At 59.1% G+C, this 17,228-nt stretch overlaps 2 protein-coding genes across 4 annotated transcripts; one reads left to right on the top strand and one right to left on the bottom strand.

Annotated features, from left to right (window-relative positions):
• Nucleotides 1–1,048: 1,048 nt before the first annotated feature.
• On the bottom strand, nt 1,049–8,765 carry TRAPPC3 (trafficking protein particle complex subunit 3). Of its 3 annotated transcripts, XM_068172529.1 has the most exons (6): nt 7,741–7,797; nt 6,189–6,236; nt 4,725–4,822; nt 3,524–3,623; nt 3,082–3,264; nt 2,077–2,623 (listed from the first exon to the last, which is right to left on the bottom strand). In XM_068172529.1, the coding sequence occupies exons 1-6, from the start codon at nt 7,780–7,782 to the stop codon at nt 2,504–2,506; spliced, it is 591 nt and encodes a 196-aa protein (XP_068028630.1). In that variant the 5' UTR covers nt 7,783–7,797; the 3' UTR covers nt 2,077–2,503. The 3 variants fall into 3 exon arrangements, with proteins under 3 accessions (XP_068028629.1, XP_068028630.1, XP_068028631.1); XM_068172528.1 differs by lacking the exons at nt 6,189–6,236; nt 7,741–7,797 and adding an exon at nt 8,610–8,765 and having other exon boundaries at nt 1,049–2,623; XM_068172530.1 differs by lacking the exon at nt 6,189–6,236 and having other exon boundaries at nt 7,741–7,908.
• Nucleotides 8,766–10,313: 1,548 nt separating this feature from the next.
• LOC137462304 (uncharacterized) lies at nt 10,314–14,231 on the top strand. The gene is made up of 14 exons (XM_068172515.1): nt 10,314–10,631; nt 10,699–10,859; nt 10,957–11,116; nt 11,259–11,429; nt 11,507–11,598; nt 11,690–11,847; nt 11,932–12,035; nt 12,130–12,354; nt 12,463–12,548; nt 12,736–12,872; nt 13,033–13,122; nt 13,236–13,444; nt 13,580–13,786; nt 13,904–14,231. The coding sequence occupies exons 1-14, from the start codon at nt 10,347–10,349 to the stop codon at nt 14,189–14,191; spliced, it is 2,373 nt and encodes a 790-aa protein (XP_068028616.1). The 5' UTR covers nt 10,314–10,346; the 3' UTR covers nt 14,192–14,231.
• The last annotated feature ends 2,997 nt before the right edge of the window (nt 14,232–17,228 follow it).

Here is a 17,228-nt window from a genome sequence, read left to right as displayed (position 1 = left end):
CCAGCCACGTTGGGGTTTATTGATGCAGATGCCTTTCCCCATTTGTTTCCTATAAACAGCACATGGTAATATTTAGTAGGTTTCAAACAGAGCTTTTTGCATATTCTCCCTTGTCTGCAGCGAGCTGCTCAGTAGTAGACAGTTTTAATTTACTTAATGCAATTTCTGCTTTTTGTTCTTCCAGAAGGTCTGGGCTGGTTTTGACCCTGTCGCCCCAGCAAATTACTTGAATTCCCAAGGGGCTGGGAGCAGGAGTCCGGGATCCACTCTCTGCAGGGGTGAGGACAAGGGATCTCACTCCCCCCCAGACCCTCTGGGACACAGCCTCAGGAGCCGGGTGCATGTTGGGGCTGTTTGGGGCTGCCCTGGCTGGCTCCTGCTCCTGGCCAGGCTGGCAGCACGTAGTGCTCACCAGCTCCAGAGGAAAAAAAACCACTTTATTGCAAAAGCTGCCACTTCCCCATCCTCAGGGCTGGCAGAGGTCACAGCACAGGCCTGGGCACTCAGTGCCCGGGATGGAGTGTGACTGCAGGGTGACCCCAGAGAAGGGAATGCCCACGAGCACAGAGCAGAGGTCCCACCAGAGCAGGGCTCCTGGGGAGCACTTACACAAGAAAGGGAAGCACAGAACTGCTCCTGGAGAGCAGCCCTTGCTGTTCCTTGTCTCCACGCTCCTGGCAGCAGCACTACACAGCTGATGCCAGGCACGGAGCAGCACCAGGCTGGCAGCAGAGGAGGATCAGATGCCCCTCCGGGTGATTTTTTTTGCCACTGTAAATGCCCACAGAGAGTTTTGGCTCTGCAGCAGCTGCCTCGGGCTGGTGGCAGAGTCGCAGCCACTGAGCACACAGTGGATTCACAGACCCCCAAGCCAGCCACACTGAGTGTCTGCCCCCAGTCCCTCCGTGTGTGGAATGCTGGGCAGGTTCCTCCAGACCTGCCAGCAGCCAGGAATTCTTGGGGCAGTGCTGCTGTCACCCTGCCAGCCCTGGGCACCCTGTCACCCTGCCAGCACCCACCACCAGAACACAGGCAAGAGGAGAGCAAAGAATTGACACCGCGATTCTTTTAATGCAGTTGCTCCTAAAATGCAGCTTTAAAGTGACTTGGAATGGTCAACAATGAGAAATAAGGGATGGTTTTGAGCTCTGCCACGTGACCATGTGGCACCTCTGCCACCAACACCCACCTGCCACCGCTGGGCCACCGCCATGCCTCTGCTCTTACAGCCACTCACTGTCCCCTCACAGGGCACACGTCACACGGGGCATCCAAAGGGACCCTCTGGGGCAAAAAAGGGACAAGGTGAGCCATCCAGTGCCAGATGACCCAATTTCCTCCAGAAAAGCCAAAAAAGAGCAGCACAAGCAGTGGGTTGCTCCCTCTCACCTCACATTCGGGCATCAACCCACACAAATTCTGGAGCTCACAAAGACCTCGAGGGGCTGTGCCTTCATGCTACGTAAAGTGATTTGGGAACCCAATGCCTGACTGTGCTCTCTGGCTCTGGGTGGTAGAGGAAGCTGATGTTCCAATCTCTTGCTTTTTGTTATCTAATACTTGTTTATGCATTTATTTTTGAGATCAGAAAGTGCCACAGGTCAAGTAATTCTACTGTAGCCTGAACACCAGTGAGAACAAACCCCGGCACTGCCTTCACACCATGCAGCCTTTACATCCCCCAACAGCAGAAGAGAGCCTGAAATGTCTTTAACACCTCCCAGCCTGACTTTTGTCCTCACTCCATGACTCCCCATGCAGCCCTGGGCTGTGCCCACTGTGGAGCACCCATGCCATTTAAGCCACTCTTTCTCCATGTAAAATAGTTCCCACTGCTCCACTGGAGTCTGACCTCCTCCCCTCCCAAGGTGAGGCTTCTAGGGGAGGGACAATGGAAAGGCCATGGGATTCCCAGATTTCTGTGGTGTCAAAGCCCCCTGAGCCCCTGCCCTGGTGGCAGCACTCCAACAGCTCTACCCAGCCACCCCTTTGGATCAAGCCTGCATTTGCCAGTGACTTGAGAATCAAGTGCAGGAAGCCAGTTTGATCTACAGAAACACTACACACATCTCCAAATGGATTTAAAACACCTCATTTAAGGAAGGACAGGGTTTAGCAGGGAATCAAGTGGGCTCTTGTAGCTTGGTCTCCAATTCTGGCCCTCCAACACCGATGCAGATGCAAAGAGACCGGAGCTCTCCTGGAGTGTGAGCAGTTGTTCTCACACAGCCCAGGTCAAAATTGGAAACTGAGCGTAGGAAGCCCACAGGGGGAGGGAAAAGGACATCACCTGATGAAAAAGCTTCAGAATGAACCTGGGAAATAAACAGCAACCAATCATCTTCTACAGAGGATGGAAGTGAGAGTAGAAGAAAACAACATCTGAGACAGTCAGTGAGTCAGTCTGAGTGTGCAGGGGCAGGAGATCCCTATGGATCTGTGAGGAAAGCTAATGGCCAAACCCAGCTGGTCCCTCCAGTCCCCAGGGAGATGGGGCTGTGGTTCACTCTTCCCCAGCTGGAAGGTTGTCTTCAATCCTCCTGAGGAACTTCATCCGTATTTCTGTGACGCTGTCGCCCTTCAGGGTGTCCTGGACAAACTTCACATCGACAGCCATCTGCACCTAAGTGAGGGAAGAGCGGAGAGCAGCTGGTAACTCCCTCTTCACAGCAGCTTCTCCAGGGACTGAATGCTCCTGGAGCACCAGCTTAGGGGCTCTAAGAGCATGACATGACATACAGGGCTCTACATAGTGCTAAATTTGAGACACAGCTGTTCTCTTGTCCCAGCCCATTCCCAGTTAGGGCTCACAGCAGTTGCAGAGTGAGGATTTTGGAGCTTCATACAAACTCAGATGTGCTTGAACCTGGGTTGTGAGCTCAAAGGGCTCAGGCACCACCTCTGGGCCTCAGCTGCCACACATGACAGCAGCCAAGTGCTCCTGCAGCTCTGCCCTTCTCCTGGGAATGTGTTTCAAGTCCAAAGCAAACCCAGAAGTCACGAACACAAACCAGAATTCAAGTATCTGCTGACACCTGGCTGTCCATACACCCATCCCAAGGGAAGGGAAATGTGGCTCACCATTTCCAGGGCACCTCGCAGCACCCCACAGAGCAGGTTGGAGTAGATGAGGGTTGAGTGGTTGTCAGGAAGCTCCACAAAGTCCACCAAGGGGTTGTTTTCCAGGATCAGGGAGAACTCGTCACCCCCAGGACTCCAGTTGGTGATGCTCGGAGTGATGCCCAGGTACATTTTAAATGCAATCTGTTGTGGCAAACAGGAGTAATAAGAACAGGTGAGGCAACAGCACAGCTTTGATTTTGTAAAATTATTCAAGGGGTTTGCAAACATCTCTCCTCTCTTCCAGTTCCCACCAGCCAGCAGTACTTGGGCTAAAGCTTTTTTTTTTTCCCTCCCCAAAATCTTCATCAAACTCCCAGAACAGTCCTGTGAGTAGCAAATATTCCATCCTCACATGCAAAACCCCCCAAAAAACCTGATAAAGCTGTGCTCAGACATTTACCTTTGCTATAACATCTGCAGTTTCACGGAAATCGTGGCACCTCCCAACATTGGAACGGGCCAGGAAGTCCTCGATGAGTCGGACACCGATGTTGTAACCCCTGTGAAGGGACCAGAGCAACAGCTTTAGAAAGACTACAAATATTGATAAAAGAAGAGAGTGAAGAAGCAAAGTCTAATCTGAGAAATGTCAGTGTTAAGTAACTTCAGCCTGCCAGGGTTTTGTTCCTGGAGCAGCACACAGGGATGTGGCTGTGATCCCTGCTGTGATCCTGATGCCTTGAGAAGACTGCCCTAGAACAGAGGCTGGACAGAGTTAAATAATAAAGTAGGGATTTATTAAAAGTCCTCAATGGATCCACCTTGGGCAGCACAAGAGCCCAGCCAGGGCTAGACCCAAGATGAACCAAAATGGTCACAAAAAACAGATGACTGGTCACGAGGTCTCTCCCTTTTATAAGTTCTGGTCTATTAGCATGTTTGAGTTAATTGTCCAGTTACAGCTTTAGGTTATGAAGTCCCATCCTTCTTGTTTTTCTCTCTTCAGTCCACATTGTTTCTGCTCTTGGGCCTGAGATTTGGATCAGTTGTCTGTGACATTCCCATTCTCTGGACACAGAGACACAATTCTGTCTCTCAGGAGAAGCACAGAGAGAAGAAGAGAAAACAATCTTTATCTCTGCTCCTTTGTTTTGCCCATGTGGAATGTGGTGTGGAGATTGTTCACCTGGGGTGACTGCTGGGTTGGATCCTGGTGAAGGTTGTTTGGGGTCAGTGACCAATGGGACCCAGCTGTGTTGGGCTCTCAGCAGAGTCACGAGTTTGAGTTAGTTAGACAGGTAAGTAAGAAGTAAGTATGTAGAATAGTACAGTATCTCTTTAAATAGTGTATTAATGTAATATAGTATAGTTTTAATAAAGCTATCCTTCAGCCTTCTGATCTGGAGCAGACATCAGCATTTCTTCCCGTCAGGGGTTGCCTGATTTCCAATAGGCTGTCCTTGGTCCTAAGCTAGGACAGGAATTGTTTTGTCTCCTTACTCTGTGAAGAGAGCTCACCATCCCTTAACATGAAGCTCAGAACCACACACTAAAGCAGCACAGAATGTTAAAAATATAAAAGCTCAAACCTGAGGCACCAATCCCTGCTGTGATCCCTGCTCCCACACGGCAAACCCACTCCCACTTGTGCCTGCACTCACATTTTGTCCAGCTGCTTGTTGACATCGTCGTCGTTCTCGTAGTCCTTGCAGAGCTGGGTCACCAGGGCGCCGTAGGTCAGCGTGAACAGCTCCGAGTTCTGCACACAGGAAAAGGGATTCACCCAACAGAACCCGCCCGGGCTCCGCTGCCTCCGAGTCCAGCGCCGCCACCCTCGGCACGGAGAGGGGAACAGGGACCTGCTGTCTCAAAGGAATCTGGTGCTTAATAAGGAGAGATCCCAGCTCCACTTTAATAAGGAGAGATCCCAGCTCCACTTTAATAAGGAGAGATCCCAGCTCCACTTTAATAAGGAGAGATCCCAGCTCCACTTTAATAAGGAGAGATCCCAGCTCCACTTTAATAAGGAGAGATCCCAGCTCCACTTCAATAAGGAGAGATCCCAGCTCCACTTCAATAAGGAGAGATCCCAGCTCCACTTCAATAAGGAGAGATCCCAGCTCCACTTTAATAAGGAGAGATCCCAGCTCCACTTTAATAAGGAGAGATCCCAGCTCCACTTTAATAAGGAGAGATCCCAGCTCCACTTCAATAAGGAGAGATCCCAGCTCCACTTTAATAAGGAGAGATCCCAGCTCCACTTTAATAAGGAGAGATCCCAGCTCCACTTCAATAAGGAGAGATTCCAGCTCCAGTTCTGGCAACAACTTCATTCTCCTCAGAACAGGGCTTGGAGGAACCTGGTCTACTAGAAGGTGCCCCTGCCTTTGGAAGGGGGTGGAACTGGATGAGTTTTAAGATCCTTTTCAACCCAAACTATTCTGGGATTTTGGGAAAGACACCAACACCTTCTGGATTGATGGAGGTGCCATGCCAAGGCCCTGAATTTACCTCAAGCACTGGCCTAGAGCTGAGATCTGACTCAAACTCTTCCCTCTGTTTCATGAACACGTTACAAGTGGGCAGCGCCCATTAGGCTCCAGCTCTGGTCCTTTCAACAGGCCCAAAATGCTCCTCCACTCAGGGATTTATGAAATTCTGTACCAACAAAAAGGACTCATCTGGTCCTAGAAAGTTGTCCAGGCACAGAATTTGCTTCACAGATTGAAATCAGCTCCTCAGACCCAGCACAGGCTCTGGGAGGCCAAGCCCAGGCCAGCTCAGCACTCAAGTGCTGTGCATGTCCACTCTGGGACTGGCCAGGACCAAAGTCACTCATGCTTTCTTTGCACAATTGTCAGATTTGCAGAAAATTTGTGAAAAAAAAGGGAAAAATTCTCCTCTCCCAGCCACCACCTTCAATCCTCACCCTTAAATGATGTCAAAGAGCATTTTTTGGGAGCCATTAAGCCAGACCAGTGATTAATGAGGTCATTATGGGTTGCAGAACAAAACTCTGCGAAAGGAAGCGTTTTGGGGAACAAACAAACCCCCAGCACTGGCTTCTGCTGTCAGTTTTGGCATGCAGAGGGATCACAGGGGCTGACCTGGGATCTGTCACCTACCATGAGCTGCAGAGAGGCAGAAGGTGAAATGAATGGCAAATACCAATACTAGAGAATGAAAGCAGCAGCAGGCAGGGAGGGAAAAGAGACAAGATCAGAGTTAAGTGACAACACAGATCACCATAAGTTCACACAAAAGCCACAACAAACACACAGAGGAAACACCCCCAAACAAAGAGAAATTGGGTTTGTAGAGGACACAGGGAATTCCACCTTGTCTTCTTCCTGGATTAGGAAAAAAATTCTTCCCTGTGAGGGTGAGCAGGCCCTGGCACAGCGTGCCCAGAGCAGCTGTGGCTGCTCCTGGATCCCTGGAATGTCCAAGGCCAGGCTGGACAGGGCTTGGAGCAGCCTGGGACAGTGGAAGGTGTTCCTGCCCATGGCAGGGGTGGAATGGGATGAGCTTTAAGGCCCCTTCCAATCCAAACCAGTCTGGGATTCTGGGATTGCCATTCACAAGGACAAAATGCTTCAGGTACGGAAACAACCAGAAGGGCTGCTTGGAGCTGCTGCCCCACTTTGGATCTAAAGAACTGACACGTTCTTTGGGGGTTTTACTTAAAATTTGGCTTTCCTCTCGGAAAACGAAAGGTCGGGCAATTCACATCACTGGAAGGACAAGGGGGAAGTTCCTTTGGCTCAGCTGGAATCAGAGACTTGGCAGAGAATTTACCAGGCATGCAGAACAGGTAGTGCTGGGTTTAAGGGTTTCAGTCGTTTCAGTGAAGACAGAGCTGGGGAGGGGATGGGGATGGATGGAGGGAATCCAGCTGTCCCCAGCCCGAGGTGCTGTCACCATGTGAGGCCATGGCAGTGTCGCCTGCCACCACCAGCCCCAGCACAGCCAGAGCTGATCTCACTTACTGCTGAGATGCTGTTATTAAAGGCAACTTAATCTATTACAGTAGGGCAAACTCCGAAATTCAGATTTGGACAATTTTTTTTTTTCGTTTTCAGCCCTTTTGATGTCACTGATGTGCCCAAAGCTTTCCAAGTACTTTTATTATTTGGCATTGCGGAGCAGTGTGCAGTCTCCACCCTATGCATCTGTTCTATGGCCATGGAAGTGTCAGAATTAACACAATTCTTTACATAATCGTTGTATTTAAGGAGCTGAATCCCTAGAAAAGAATCCCCTGGGATGTGGAGAGGCAGGAGGGGGCAGCTAAGCCCGACCCAACCCCTCGTCAAGGCCAAAGAGAGAGAAGACCCCAGCTTTTTTTTTTTTTAATTACTCATTTTGCATTAAAAATTAATCAATTCGACCCGCTTTGACCCAGAATTCGAGCTCAGCTCTGGAGCTCTGGGCTCCATCTCTCAGTGCCTGATTCAGCCGGGCCCATAAGGCGGAATGAGCCGGAGAGGGGGAGCGAGACACGCCAGGGAAGCATTTTGGGGGCGAACTTCCCAAAAACGGGAGCGCCCGGTGCCGCTGATGGCTGCCCGGCCCCGCCGCACCGGGCGCTGCGGGCCGGGCCCGACCACCCCCGCCCCGCGCCGGTTCCCCGGGTGCCCCACGCCAGCGCGCTCGCCACGCCGGCCCCGCCGTTACCATTTTCTTGCTCTCGGTGCCGCGCCCTCCCTGCCGCGACATCGTGTGTGTCTGTCTGTCTGTCTGTCTGTCTGTCTGTCTGTCGGCCCGGCCCGGCCGCTCTGTCCGCCGCGGGCACCAAGGCACCCCCGGGGCACCGCGGGGCACCACGGGACACGCAGTCCCCGCCGCGCCGCCGCCCGCGCCCCGCCCGCCCGCCCGGACTACAAATCCCAGAGTGCCTCGCGCGCCAGCAGGGTGGGGCTGCCCCGCGTCACGTGATCGACAGGCACCGCCCAATCCCGGCCTGTGGGGGGGGGGTCAGGTGACGGTCGCGGTCGCCGCCAGGGGGCGCTACCGCCCGCCGCAACCGTGGCGCCGCCGCCACCGGGGTCGCGCTGGGCCCGGCCCGGCCCCGTCGCTCCCGGCCCGGCCCGACCGCTCCCGGCCCGGCCTCGCCCCGCTGCTCCCGGCCCGGCCCCGCCGCTCCCGGCCCGGTCTCGCCCCGCCGCTCCCGGCCCGGTCTCGCCCCGCCGCTCCCGGCCCGGCCCGGCCCCGCCGCTCCCGGCCCGGCCCCGCCGCTCCCGGCCCGGCCCGGCCCCGCCGCTCCCGGCCCGGTCTCGCCCCGCCGCTCCCGGCCCGGCCCCGCCGCCCGGCCGGTGACGGAATGGTGGCGCCGGTGCTTCTCGCTACGGCCGGTCCCGGTGCTGCCGGCTTCCTGCAGGCCTCCCCGCCGCCCCCCAGCGCCATGGGAAAGGGGCCTTTGCCGGGGCAGCTGGGCTGCGCTCCTGCTCCCGCCTCGGTCCCACGCTGCCACCTTGGAATTGGGATGGAGTGGTGGAATGTCCCGAGCTGGAAGGGACCTGCACAGGACACCCCAACAACCCCACCGTGTTCCTGAGAGCATTGTTTGAACGCTCCTTGAGCTCTGCCAGGGCCAGGCCCTGGAGAGCCTGTTCCTGTGCCTTCCTTGCCCGGCTCCAGGGGCTCGGCAGGGGCTGATTCCTGGGGAAAGGGCAGCTGGTGTCCATGGGTGGATGAAGCAAGCCCTGTGCTGGCAGGATTGGGCAAGCTCGGATCCCTAGGCTGCGGCTCAATGTGGAACACAAGCGGGTTTCCACCCTGTGAGGCCCGCAAATGGCCCCGCAAGAACAGGGCAAAGGACAGGGTGTCACAGAAACCAGCCTGGCTTGGGGCTGCAGGAACTGCAGGGAATATTCCCTGGAACAACCCAGCTTCCCCAAACCCTCCCCAAGCCAGCATGGCCCCCGGTGCACCAGGTTCTGCTCCCAGACAGACTGTGCCTGGCATTGTGTACTTCTTTATTTAATCTCCTGTTGTTTATTTATTTATCCCATTGTGTCCCCATCCCGGGCCTGTCACTGAGTGAGTGCTGAGCCCTGACCCGGCTGGGGTGGTGTGCTGGGGGCAGGACATGCTCTGGGCACAGGGGGACCCCCCCACTCCTGCTGGCTGCTCAGGAATCCAGCAGCTGGGAGCTGTGGCTCGCTGTCACCACCGAGCAGGAGCGTGGGGACCGGCCGGGCTGCGGTGACCTGCTGGCATTGCCTTACATGGCTGCATCCCCAGGACACGGCCAGCTGCGAGGCACCGGGCCTGGCACTGGAGCCTGGTGTGGTTGTCCCGGGCTGGGGGGCTGCCAGCAGCACCTCCATTGTGCCAGTGAGCTGATGGCATGTCTGTGCTCCCTGTCTCCAGCTCTGCAGTGCCAGGTCCCCTCCTGCTCCCAGTCCCAAATGCCACCTTGTGCTCTCCCACCACAGTGGCCCCAGTGTGCTGGTGGAGATCACTGAATCCTAGAACACCCTGAGTTGGAACAGACCCACAAGGACCATGGAGTCCAGCTCCTGGCCCTGCAGAGGACACCCCAACGATCCCACTCTGTGCCTGAGAGCGTTGTCCAAAGGCTCCTGGAGCTCTGGCAGCCTTGGGGCCGTGCCCATTCCCTGGGGAGCCGGGGCAGTGCCCAGCACCCTCTGGGGGAAGAACCTTTTCCTAATATCTAACGTAAGAGGACACCGTGTCCCTGGTCACCGCAGAGGTCCCTGGCAGTGCCCCTCCGTGCTGAGCTGGGGGGCATGAGGGACACACAGCCCTTGGTGAGCTGGGGGGCATGAGGGACACATAGGGCACCCGCGCTGGCATCTCAGTCCGCGTCTGCCATAACGCCCGGTGAGCACAGGACATCCTCCCCAGGCGGAGCCGTTACTGCTCCCCGGCCCCGGGCAGGGGCCGAGCCGGCCCCGCTGCAGCCGAGGGCACCGAGAGCCGGTCTGACGGCGCCGGGCGGCTCCGCCGGTTCCCGCCCGCACACGGGACATGCTCCGGGAGACGGGCGGAACCGAAACCCCGCGGCGGGGCCGGGCTGCGCGGGGCTCGGGGCTCGCCGCCCCTCGCATACAGACCCCGATGCACGGGGTGAATCTCGCAAATCGGCCCGGGGGGCGGCCGGGACCTGGCAAAGCCCCGGTCTCCCCTCGACCCGTCCCGTCCTACCGCGCTCCGCCCCGTCCTGTGGGCGCAGGACCGCCTGCAGCGCGCTCCGCCCCGCCGCGCCCATCGCGGGGGCTTCCGAGCGCCGGGGCCGGGCCGAGCCGAGCCGGGCCATGCCGTGCAAATCCCGGGGGCCGAGCCGGGCCATGCCGTGCAAATCCCGGGGGCCGAGCCGTACCATGCCGTGCAAATCCCGGGGGCCGAGCCGTGCCGCGCCGCGCGGGGCTCTCCCAGCAGCGGCGCTGGGCCTGCGGGTCTTGGTGCTAAGCACGGCGCTGGGAGCGGGGGCGATCCCGGCTCAGCCGCCCCCCTTCCCTTTCTGGGACCCCTCGCTGCCCTGGCAGCGCCGCCTCGACGACCTGCTGGGCCGGCTGAGCCCCGCCGAGCTGGTGCTGCAGGTGAGGGGGCGGCGAGATTCCCCGGGGGTCCCCGCGGGACTCCCCGCTCAGCGCCGCTGCCCTGCAGGTGGCGAGGGGGGGAGCGATGGGGAACGGCCCCGCGCCCCCCATCCCGCGGTTGGGCATCGCGCCCTACAACTGGAACACGGAGTGTCTGCGGGGCGACGGCGAGGCACCTGGATGGGCCACGGCTTTCCCGCAGGCGTTGGGGCTTGCCGCCGCCTTCAGGTACCAGCATCGGGCACCGGAGGTGTGGGATGGGACCTTGTGAGACAGGTTCCCCCCTTGCCTGCGTCGCCCTGACACCTCTGTGCTGTCCCTCCAGTCCGGAACTCATCTACCGTGTGGCCAACGCCACGGCCACCGAAGTGAGAGCCAAGCACAACAGCTTTGCTGCTGCTGGCCGCTACAGTGACCACACCGGGCTCAGCTGCTTCAGCCCTGTCCTGAACATCATGAGACACCCACTGTGGGGGAGGAACCAGGTGCCAGCTTGGGCGGGTGATCCCTGGCTAGGATTGGACCACAAAGGACCCTGGCTGACCAGCTGGACATGGCCATGGCTTGCCAGGCTGTGGGGATGTGGGGACGGGGCTCCCAGAGGTGACCCACCTGTGCCCCATACAGGAGACCTATGGGGAGGACCCGTTCCTGAGTGGGGAGCTGGCCCACAGCTTTGTGCAGGGGCTGCAGGGCCAGCACCCCCGTTATGTTAAGGCCAGCGCTGGCTGCAAGCACTTCAGCGTGCACGGAGGCCCTGAGAACATCCCCGTGTCCAGGCTAAGCTTCGATGCCAAGGTGAGCACAGCGGAGCAGGGGGTGTTAATAGGGCAGGGGACGCTCCAGGTGCTGACCCCACTCTGTGGTGCTTGCAGGTGCTGGAGCGGGACTGGCGCATGACCTTCCTGCCCCAGTTCCAGGCATGCGTGCGTGCTGGCTCCTACAGCTTCATGTGCAGCTACAACAGGTGTGGAGCACAGCAGGGGCCATGTGGGCTGGGCTGCCCCTGGCATGGCCAGTGCCCCGCTCTCCCGGCTGCCCCATCCTCTCTCCAACAGGATCAATGGCGTTCCCGCTTGTGCCAACAAGAAGCTGCTGACGGACATCCTGCGTGGCGAGTGGGGGTTTGATGGGTACGTGGTGAGCGACGAGGGGGCTGTGGAGCTCATCATGCTAGGGCACCACTATACTCACAGCTTCCTGGAGACAGCAGTTGGTGAGCTCATGGGCTGGGCGTGGGGTCAGTCCCCAGGCATCGCACAGCCATGACGGGAGTTCTCCCTTCTCCCTGGCACCGCAGCCTCGGTGAACGCTGGCTGCAACCTGGAGCTCTCCTATGGCATGAGGAACAACGTCTTCATGCACATCCCTCAGGCTCTGGCCACGGGCAACATCACGCTGCAGGTGAGCCGAGTGGAGTGGGACCAGGGATGTGGGCAGAAAGCCTGGGCTGTCCCTGCCAAGCACAACTGAGGTGTTTGGGTCGGGGTCTCCACAGATGCTGCGTGACCGAGTCCGGCCCCTCTTCTACACACGGATGCGTCTGGGGGAGTTTGACCCCCCAGCCATGAACCCCTACAGTTCCCTGGACTTGAGTGTGGTGCAGAGCCCCGAGCACCGCAACCTCTCACTGGAAGCTGCTGTCAAGAGCTTTGTGCTGCTGAAGAATGTGCGGGGGACATTGCCCCTGCGGGCCCAGGACCTGTCCAGCCAGCACCTCGCGGTGAGCCCCTGCAAGGTGGTGGGCAGGAGAATATGCTGGTTCCGCACCCATGGCACACAGGTGTCACAGAGCTGCTGGTGCCCACCCTCACCCCTCTGCCCTCTGCAGGTTGTGGGTCCCTTTGCTGACAATCCCCGGGTACTGTTTGGGGACTATGCACCAGTGCCAGAGCCTCAGTACATCTACACTCCCCGGTGAGACAGCGTGCTCCCACCTCATGTCCCCCTCTCCTGGTCACTGTTCCCCTCTTCTGGGCACTGTCCAGGGGCGCTGCCGGAGCTGCTTGGCCCTTGGCTGGTGGCCAGGCAAGGGGGCTATCTCCATTGTGCCCCGACCCTAGGGCACAGCTGCCCCTGTGTCCTCTGCTCTTCCCTGGTGCAGGAGGGGCCTGGAGATGTTGGGGGCCAATGTCACCTTCACAGCGGGCTGCAGCGAGCCACGGTGCCAGCGGTACTCGCGGGCAGAGCTGGTGAAGGTGGTGGGGGCAGCTGATGTGGTGCTGGTCTGCCTGGGGACAGGTAGGTGGGAGCGGGAGGGCACTGGGTGGGCACTGCCAGGGGCAGGGGAGTGGTGTGGGAGAGAGGGGTGCCCATGAGCCACCTCTGAGGCGGTCAGTGCCCCTCTGCCCTGTCTGCCCACAGGGGTGTAAGGGGCTTTCCCTTGGCTGTCCCCACCCAGGGGTAGATGTGGAGACAGAGGCAAAAGACCGGAGTGACCTGTCCCTGCCGGGGCACCAGCTGGAGCTGCTGCAGGATGCTGTGCAGGCAGGTAGGGGCTCTGTGAGACCTCAACCCACCCAGGTGTTTCCCATCCATGGGACACCCCAGGGCCATCCCAGCAGTGCCACTACTGGCCTCTCAGTGACAGCCACCTCCCTGCAGCCGCTGGGCGCCCTGTCATTCTGCTGCTGTTCAACGCGGGGCCCCTGGACGTGAGCTGGGCGCAGGCACATGACGGCGTGGGAGCCATCCTGGCCTGTTTCTTCCCTGCCCAGGCCACCGGCTTGGCCATTGCCAGGGTCCTGCTGGGCGAGGCAGGGGCCAGCCCAGCTGGCCGGCTGCCGGCCACTTGGCCTGCAGGCATGCACCAGGTAAGGCCAGGGCTGCTGGTTGCACCCGTAGCCTTTCCCTGCCTTGGTGGCTGGAGCAGCTGCAGGATGCAGGGCTGTGGTTCTTGCCTGTGCCTGCCCAGCCCTGCACCTGTTCCACTGGCCCTTGTCCTGCAGGTGCCACCGATGGAGAACTACACCATGGAGGGACGGACATACCGGTATTATGGGCAGGAGGCCCCGCTTTACCCTTTTGGGTATGGGCTGTCCTACACCACCTTCCACTATCGGGACCTGGTGCTGAGCCCCCCGGTGCTGCCCGTCTGTGCCAACCTCTCTGTGTCTGTGGTGCTGGAGAACACAGGGCTGCGGGACAGCGAGGAGGTGGGCACAGCTGCTCTGCCCTGATCTGGCTGTGCGGGGTACGGATGTGCCCGAGCTCCCCCCTGCAAGGGGACTGCCGTGGAGTCCCACTGTGCTGACTCCCATCCCTCCGTGCAGGTGGTGCAGCTGTACCTGCGCTGGGAGCAGTCATCCGTGCCGGTGCCCCGCTGGCAATTGGTGGCTTTCCGCCGTGTGGCCTTGCTGGCCGGCCGGGAGGCCAAGCTGTCCTTCCAGGTGCTGGCTGAGCAGCGCGTGGTCTGGGCACAGGACTGGCGCCTGGAGCCTGGCACCTTCACCCTCTTCGCTGGTGGGCAGCAGCCGGGCCAGAAGACGCGGGCGCCCTCGGAGGTGCTGAGCGCGCGGTTCAGCGTCACCGGCACGGCCCGGCCCTTGCGCGCGTGTTAGCGGCGGCGTTGGGCACGGGGTGCTGGCAGAGGGAAGGGATGCGAGGCATGTGCCGTGGGCAGCGTGGTGGTTCTCTGCCCTGCAATAAAGTGCTGGTGCTCCGTGGCAGCTGTGTGGGGCCTCCCCTCCATCCTCCCGGCACAGCGCTGGTATCTCCCCGAAGCAGGACCACACTGCTCTTGCCCTGCTCAGTGCTTTCACCCTCCTCCCGTGGCTGTCCCACCCCGAGGCGCTGCTGCAGCCCCACACCCTGCCCGTGCCCCACGGCGGCCGCGGGTCCCGCGTGTGCTGCGGCCACACGTGCCTGCGCCTCCCGCTCTATTTATAGCCGCCGGGCTGCTCCAGCGCATTCCCTGTGCCGAGGGAGCGGGTGACTGGCAGCCCTGGGAGGCTCGGGAGGGCAGGGGCTGGCCCTTCTCCTTCCCAGGCAGGATCCAGGGAGCGGGCGGGATGCTGCAGGGAAGGGAGCAGTGGTTGGAGCGACCAAGCCCTGCGCTGGCCCGAGGGACAGATCCAACCCTGCGGCAACTCGGGGGCTGTGGCACAGCGCTGGGATGTGATTCCGGCGGCGATGCTGGCGGGGAGCCGGAGCTGGGCAGGAACTCCTCTGGGTGGTGTTGGAAGACTCTGATCTCCTCCAGCCCCGAGGGCGGAGGCCAAGGTGGGGGTGGCAGGGAGCGCGTGGGGCTGCCCAGGCCTGACCCCATGACATCAGGACACTAATTACAGATGCGGCTTGGGATAATTACAGAGCAGGCGTGAGCTGTGGCAGGGCATGGCGCAGCCCGCTGTGGCTCAGCCCATTGCTGGCCCATTTGTCACTGACACCCACAGGGGATTGTCCTGCAGCAGCCGGGATTTGCCATGGGCTGTGGTGTAGCCCCATGGCAACATGCTGGGGGTCTGGTTGTTGCCCTGACATGCTGCTGGAGATGGGTTCCTATTGCAGCCATCCACCCCAGGACAGGACACAGGGACAGACACTCATCCCAAGGGTCACTTACCCACAGCTAGTGGGAATCAGCTGGAGTATGCTGGGGACAGGGATTCAGATCAGCCCGTGTGGGCACCGTGTCAGAGCAGCAGGGTGGGAGCAGCCTGGGGCCAGGGCAAAGTCCTGGGGCTGAGGACAGAGGTGGGAGCAGAGGGATAGGGAGCAGGTGGAAATGAGTGGGATGGGGTGTCCCACACAGTACTTTGCTCAGAGGTGCTGGCAGGGTTTGTTTGCCATCCTTATCCCTGTTTGCTCCCAGACTCAAACAGCATCAGCTCTCGCTGGCAGGGCTGAGCTGTGGCTGTAGTTATCCTTTGACTTTGGGGTGCTGATCCCCTTGGGTCCCTACAGTCAGTGTCAGGGCCAGGTGTTGGGCCTGAGGGTGCAGCCCCCTGCCCAGACTGGCCCGATGGAGCCATGGTAGTGTTGCACCCCAGGCTGCAGGGCTGAGGAGCACAGGGGGTGTTGGAGCATGCAGCAGCCAGGTCCCTGAGCACAAACACCGGCCCTTTTCCCTGGGAAACAAAACTCATCACCCCAGGTTCCTGATGTCAGTTTGCAGGGTGCGCTTGGGACTGTCAGGGCAGCACAAGTTCCAGGTGGGGGCAGGTTGGGTCTGGGGCACATCCTTCGCCATTTGGATTTTTTGGAGGCGGCCGCCCACTCGGAGCCAGAGGCTCCTGAGCACAAACACCAGCCCTTTTCGCTGTGAAACAAGATTACCACCCTAGGTTCATTATGTCAGTTTGTAGGATGCACTTGGGGCTGTCAGGGCAGCACAGTTTCGAGGTGGGGGCAGGTTGGGTCTGGGACACATCCTTTGCTGTTCGGATTTTTTGGAGGCGGCCACCCACTCAGAGCCACAGACCCCTGAAGACAAAGACCGGCCCTTTTCCTGTGAAACAAAACTCGCCACCACAGGTTCCTGATGTCAGGTTGCAGGATGCACTTGGGGCTGTCAGGGCAGCACAAGTTCCAGGTGGTGGCAGGTTGGGTCTGGGACTCATCCTTTGCCGTTCAGATTTTTTGGAGGTGGCTGCCCACTCAGGGCTGGGTGCCGTGCTCATCATGAGCTCATCGGATTTTCCATCAGCTCAGGGAGGGCAGCTGTTCCCAGCACCACAGGAATGGCAGGGCTGGACCGAGGAACCCCAACACAGCGGGGCTCTGCCTGCAGCAGTGATTGATCAATCCCTGCTTGTATAAGCCAATCGACTTGGGCTGGTGTGGCATTCACAAGCCCTCTCATGTTGATCTGTTGGAGCACGTCCACAGGCCCTGTACACCCATGGTTGCCCCTTCCTCACCATGCCCCCTGCTCCAGACTGACCCCACTGCGGGGAGAAGGATCATGGACGTGGCTGGATCCAGTGCCAGGCTGTCCCAGATTCCCGAGATGCTCATCTGCTCCTGGTGAAGCTGTGGGACCCAGAGGCAAAGAGGCTTTGGAAGCCACCCATAGTCACCCTTGGAGCATGCCATGGAGTGGCTCCAGTCCCGCTCTGCCAGATCCCTTGTGTGCCAGGGAACTACAGGGCTTTGGGGCTGCTGCAGCCCCTTGGAGGCTCAGCCATGCAACAGTGTGAGTGGGGCTGTTCCCCTTTCCTGTCCCAGGGCATATCCTGGCTTTGTAAGTTCGTTGGGACATTGCTCTCCCTGTCATCCTCCTGGGGTGTCCCAGCTCCCAGAGCTGAGGCTTGGCCATGCAGCATTCCCTAGTGGGAAGTCAGCTGGCAGGCGAGGCTCTGGGAGTTTCAGGAAGCCTCTGCTCTGTCTGAGCCAGGTGAGAGGGTGCAGGGCTAGAGGCTGTAGGAGGGTGATGACTTTAGGGTGATTTGGGGTGTAGGGCTACCCCTGCAGCATCACAGAGTGGGGCCGCCCCGTCTGCTGAGGCGCTCCCCATCCCTGACTCAGGGGAATGTACTTCCAAGGAAAAGGGCTGGGATTTCGGTAAACCTGTTTGCCTGGTAGGTGAGGGAGAATGAATGGCAGGGGATCTCCTGGCCTGCGTGACATCATCCCCAAAACAGGCATCTCTGATGG

This window comes from Anomalospiza imberbis, chromosome 25 (genome assembly GCF_031753505.1).
Source record: "Anomalospiza imberbis isolate Cuckoo-Finch-1a 21T00152 chromosome 25, ASM3175350v1, whole genome shotgun sequence".
Lineage (NCBI taxonomy): Eukaryota > Metazoa > Chordata > Aves > Passeriformes > Viduidae > Anomalospiza > Anomalospiza imberbis.
Note: the sequence above shows the minus strand (reverse complement) of the source record. Positions and strands in the feature narration are given on the sequence as shown.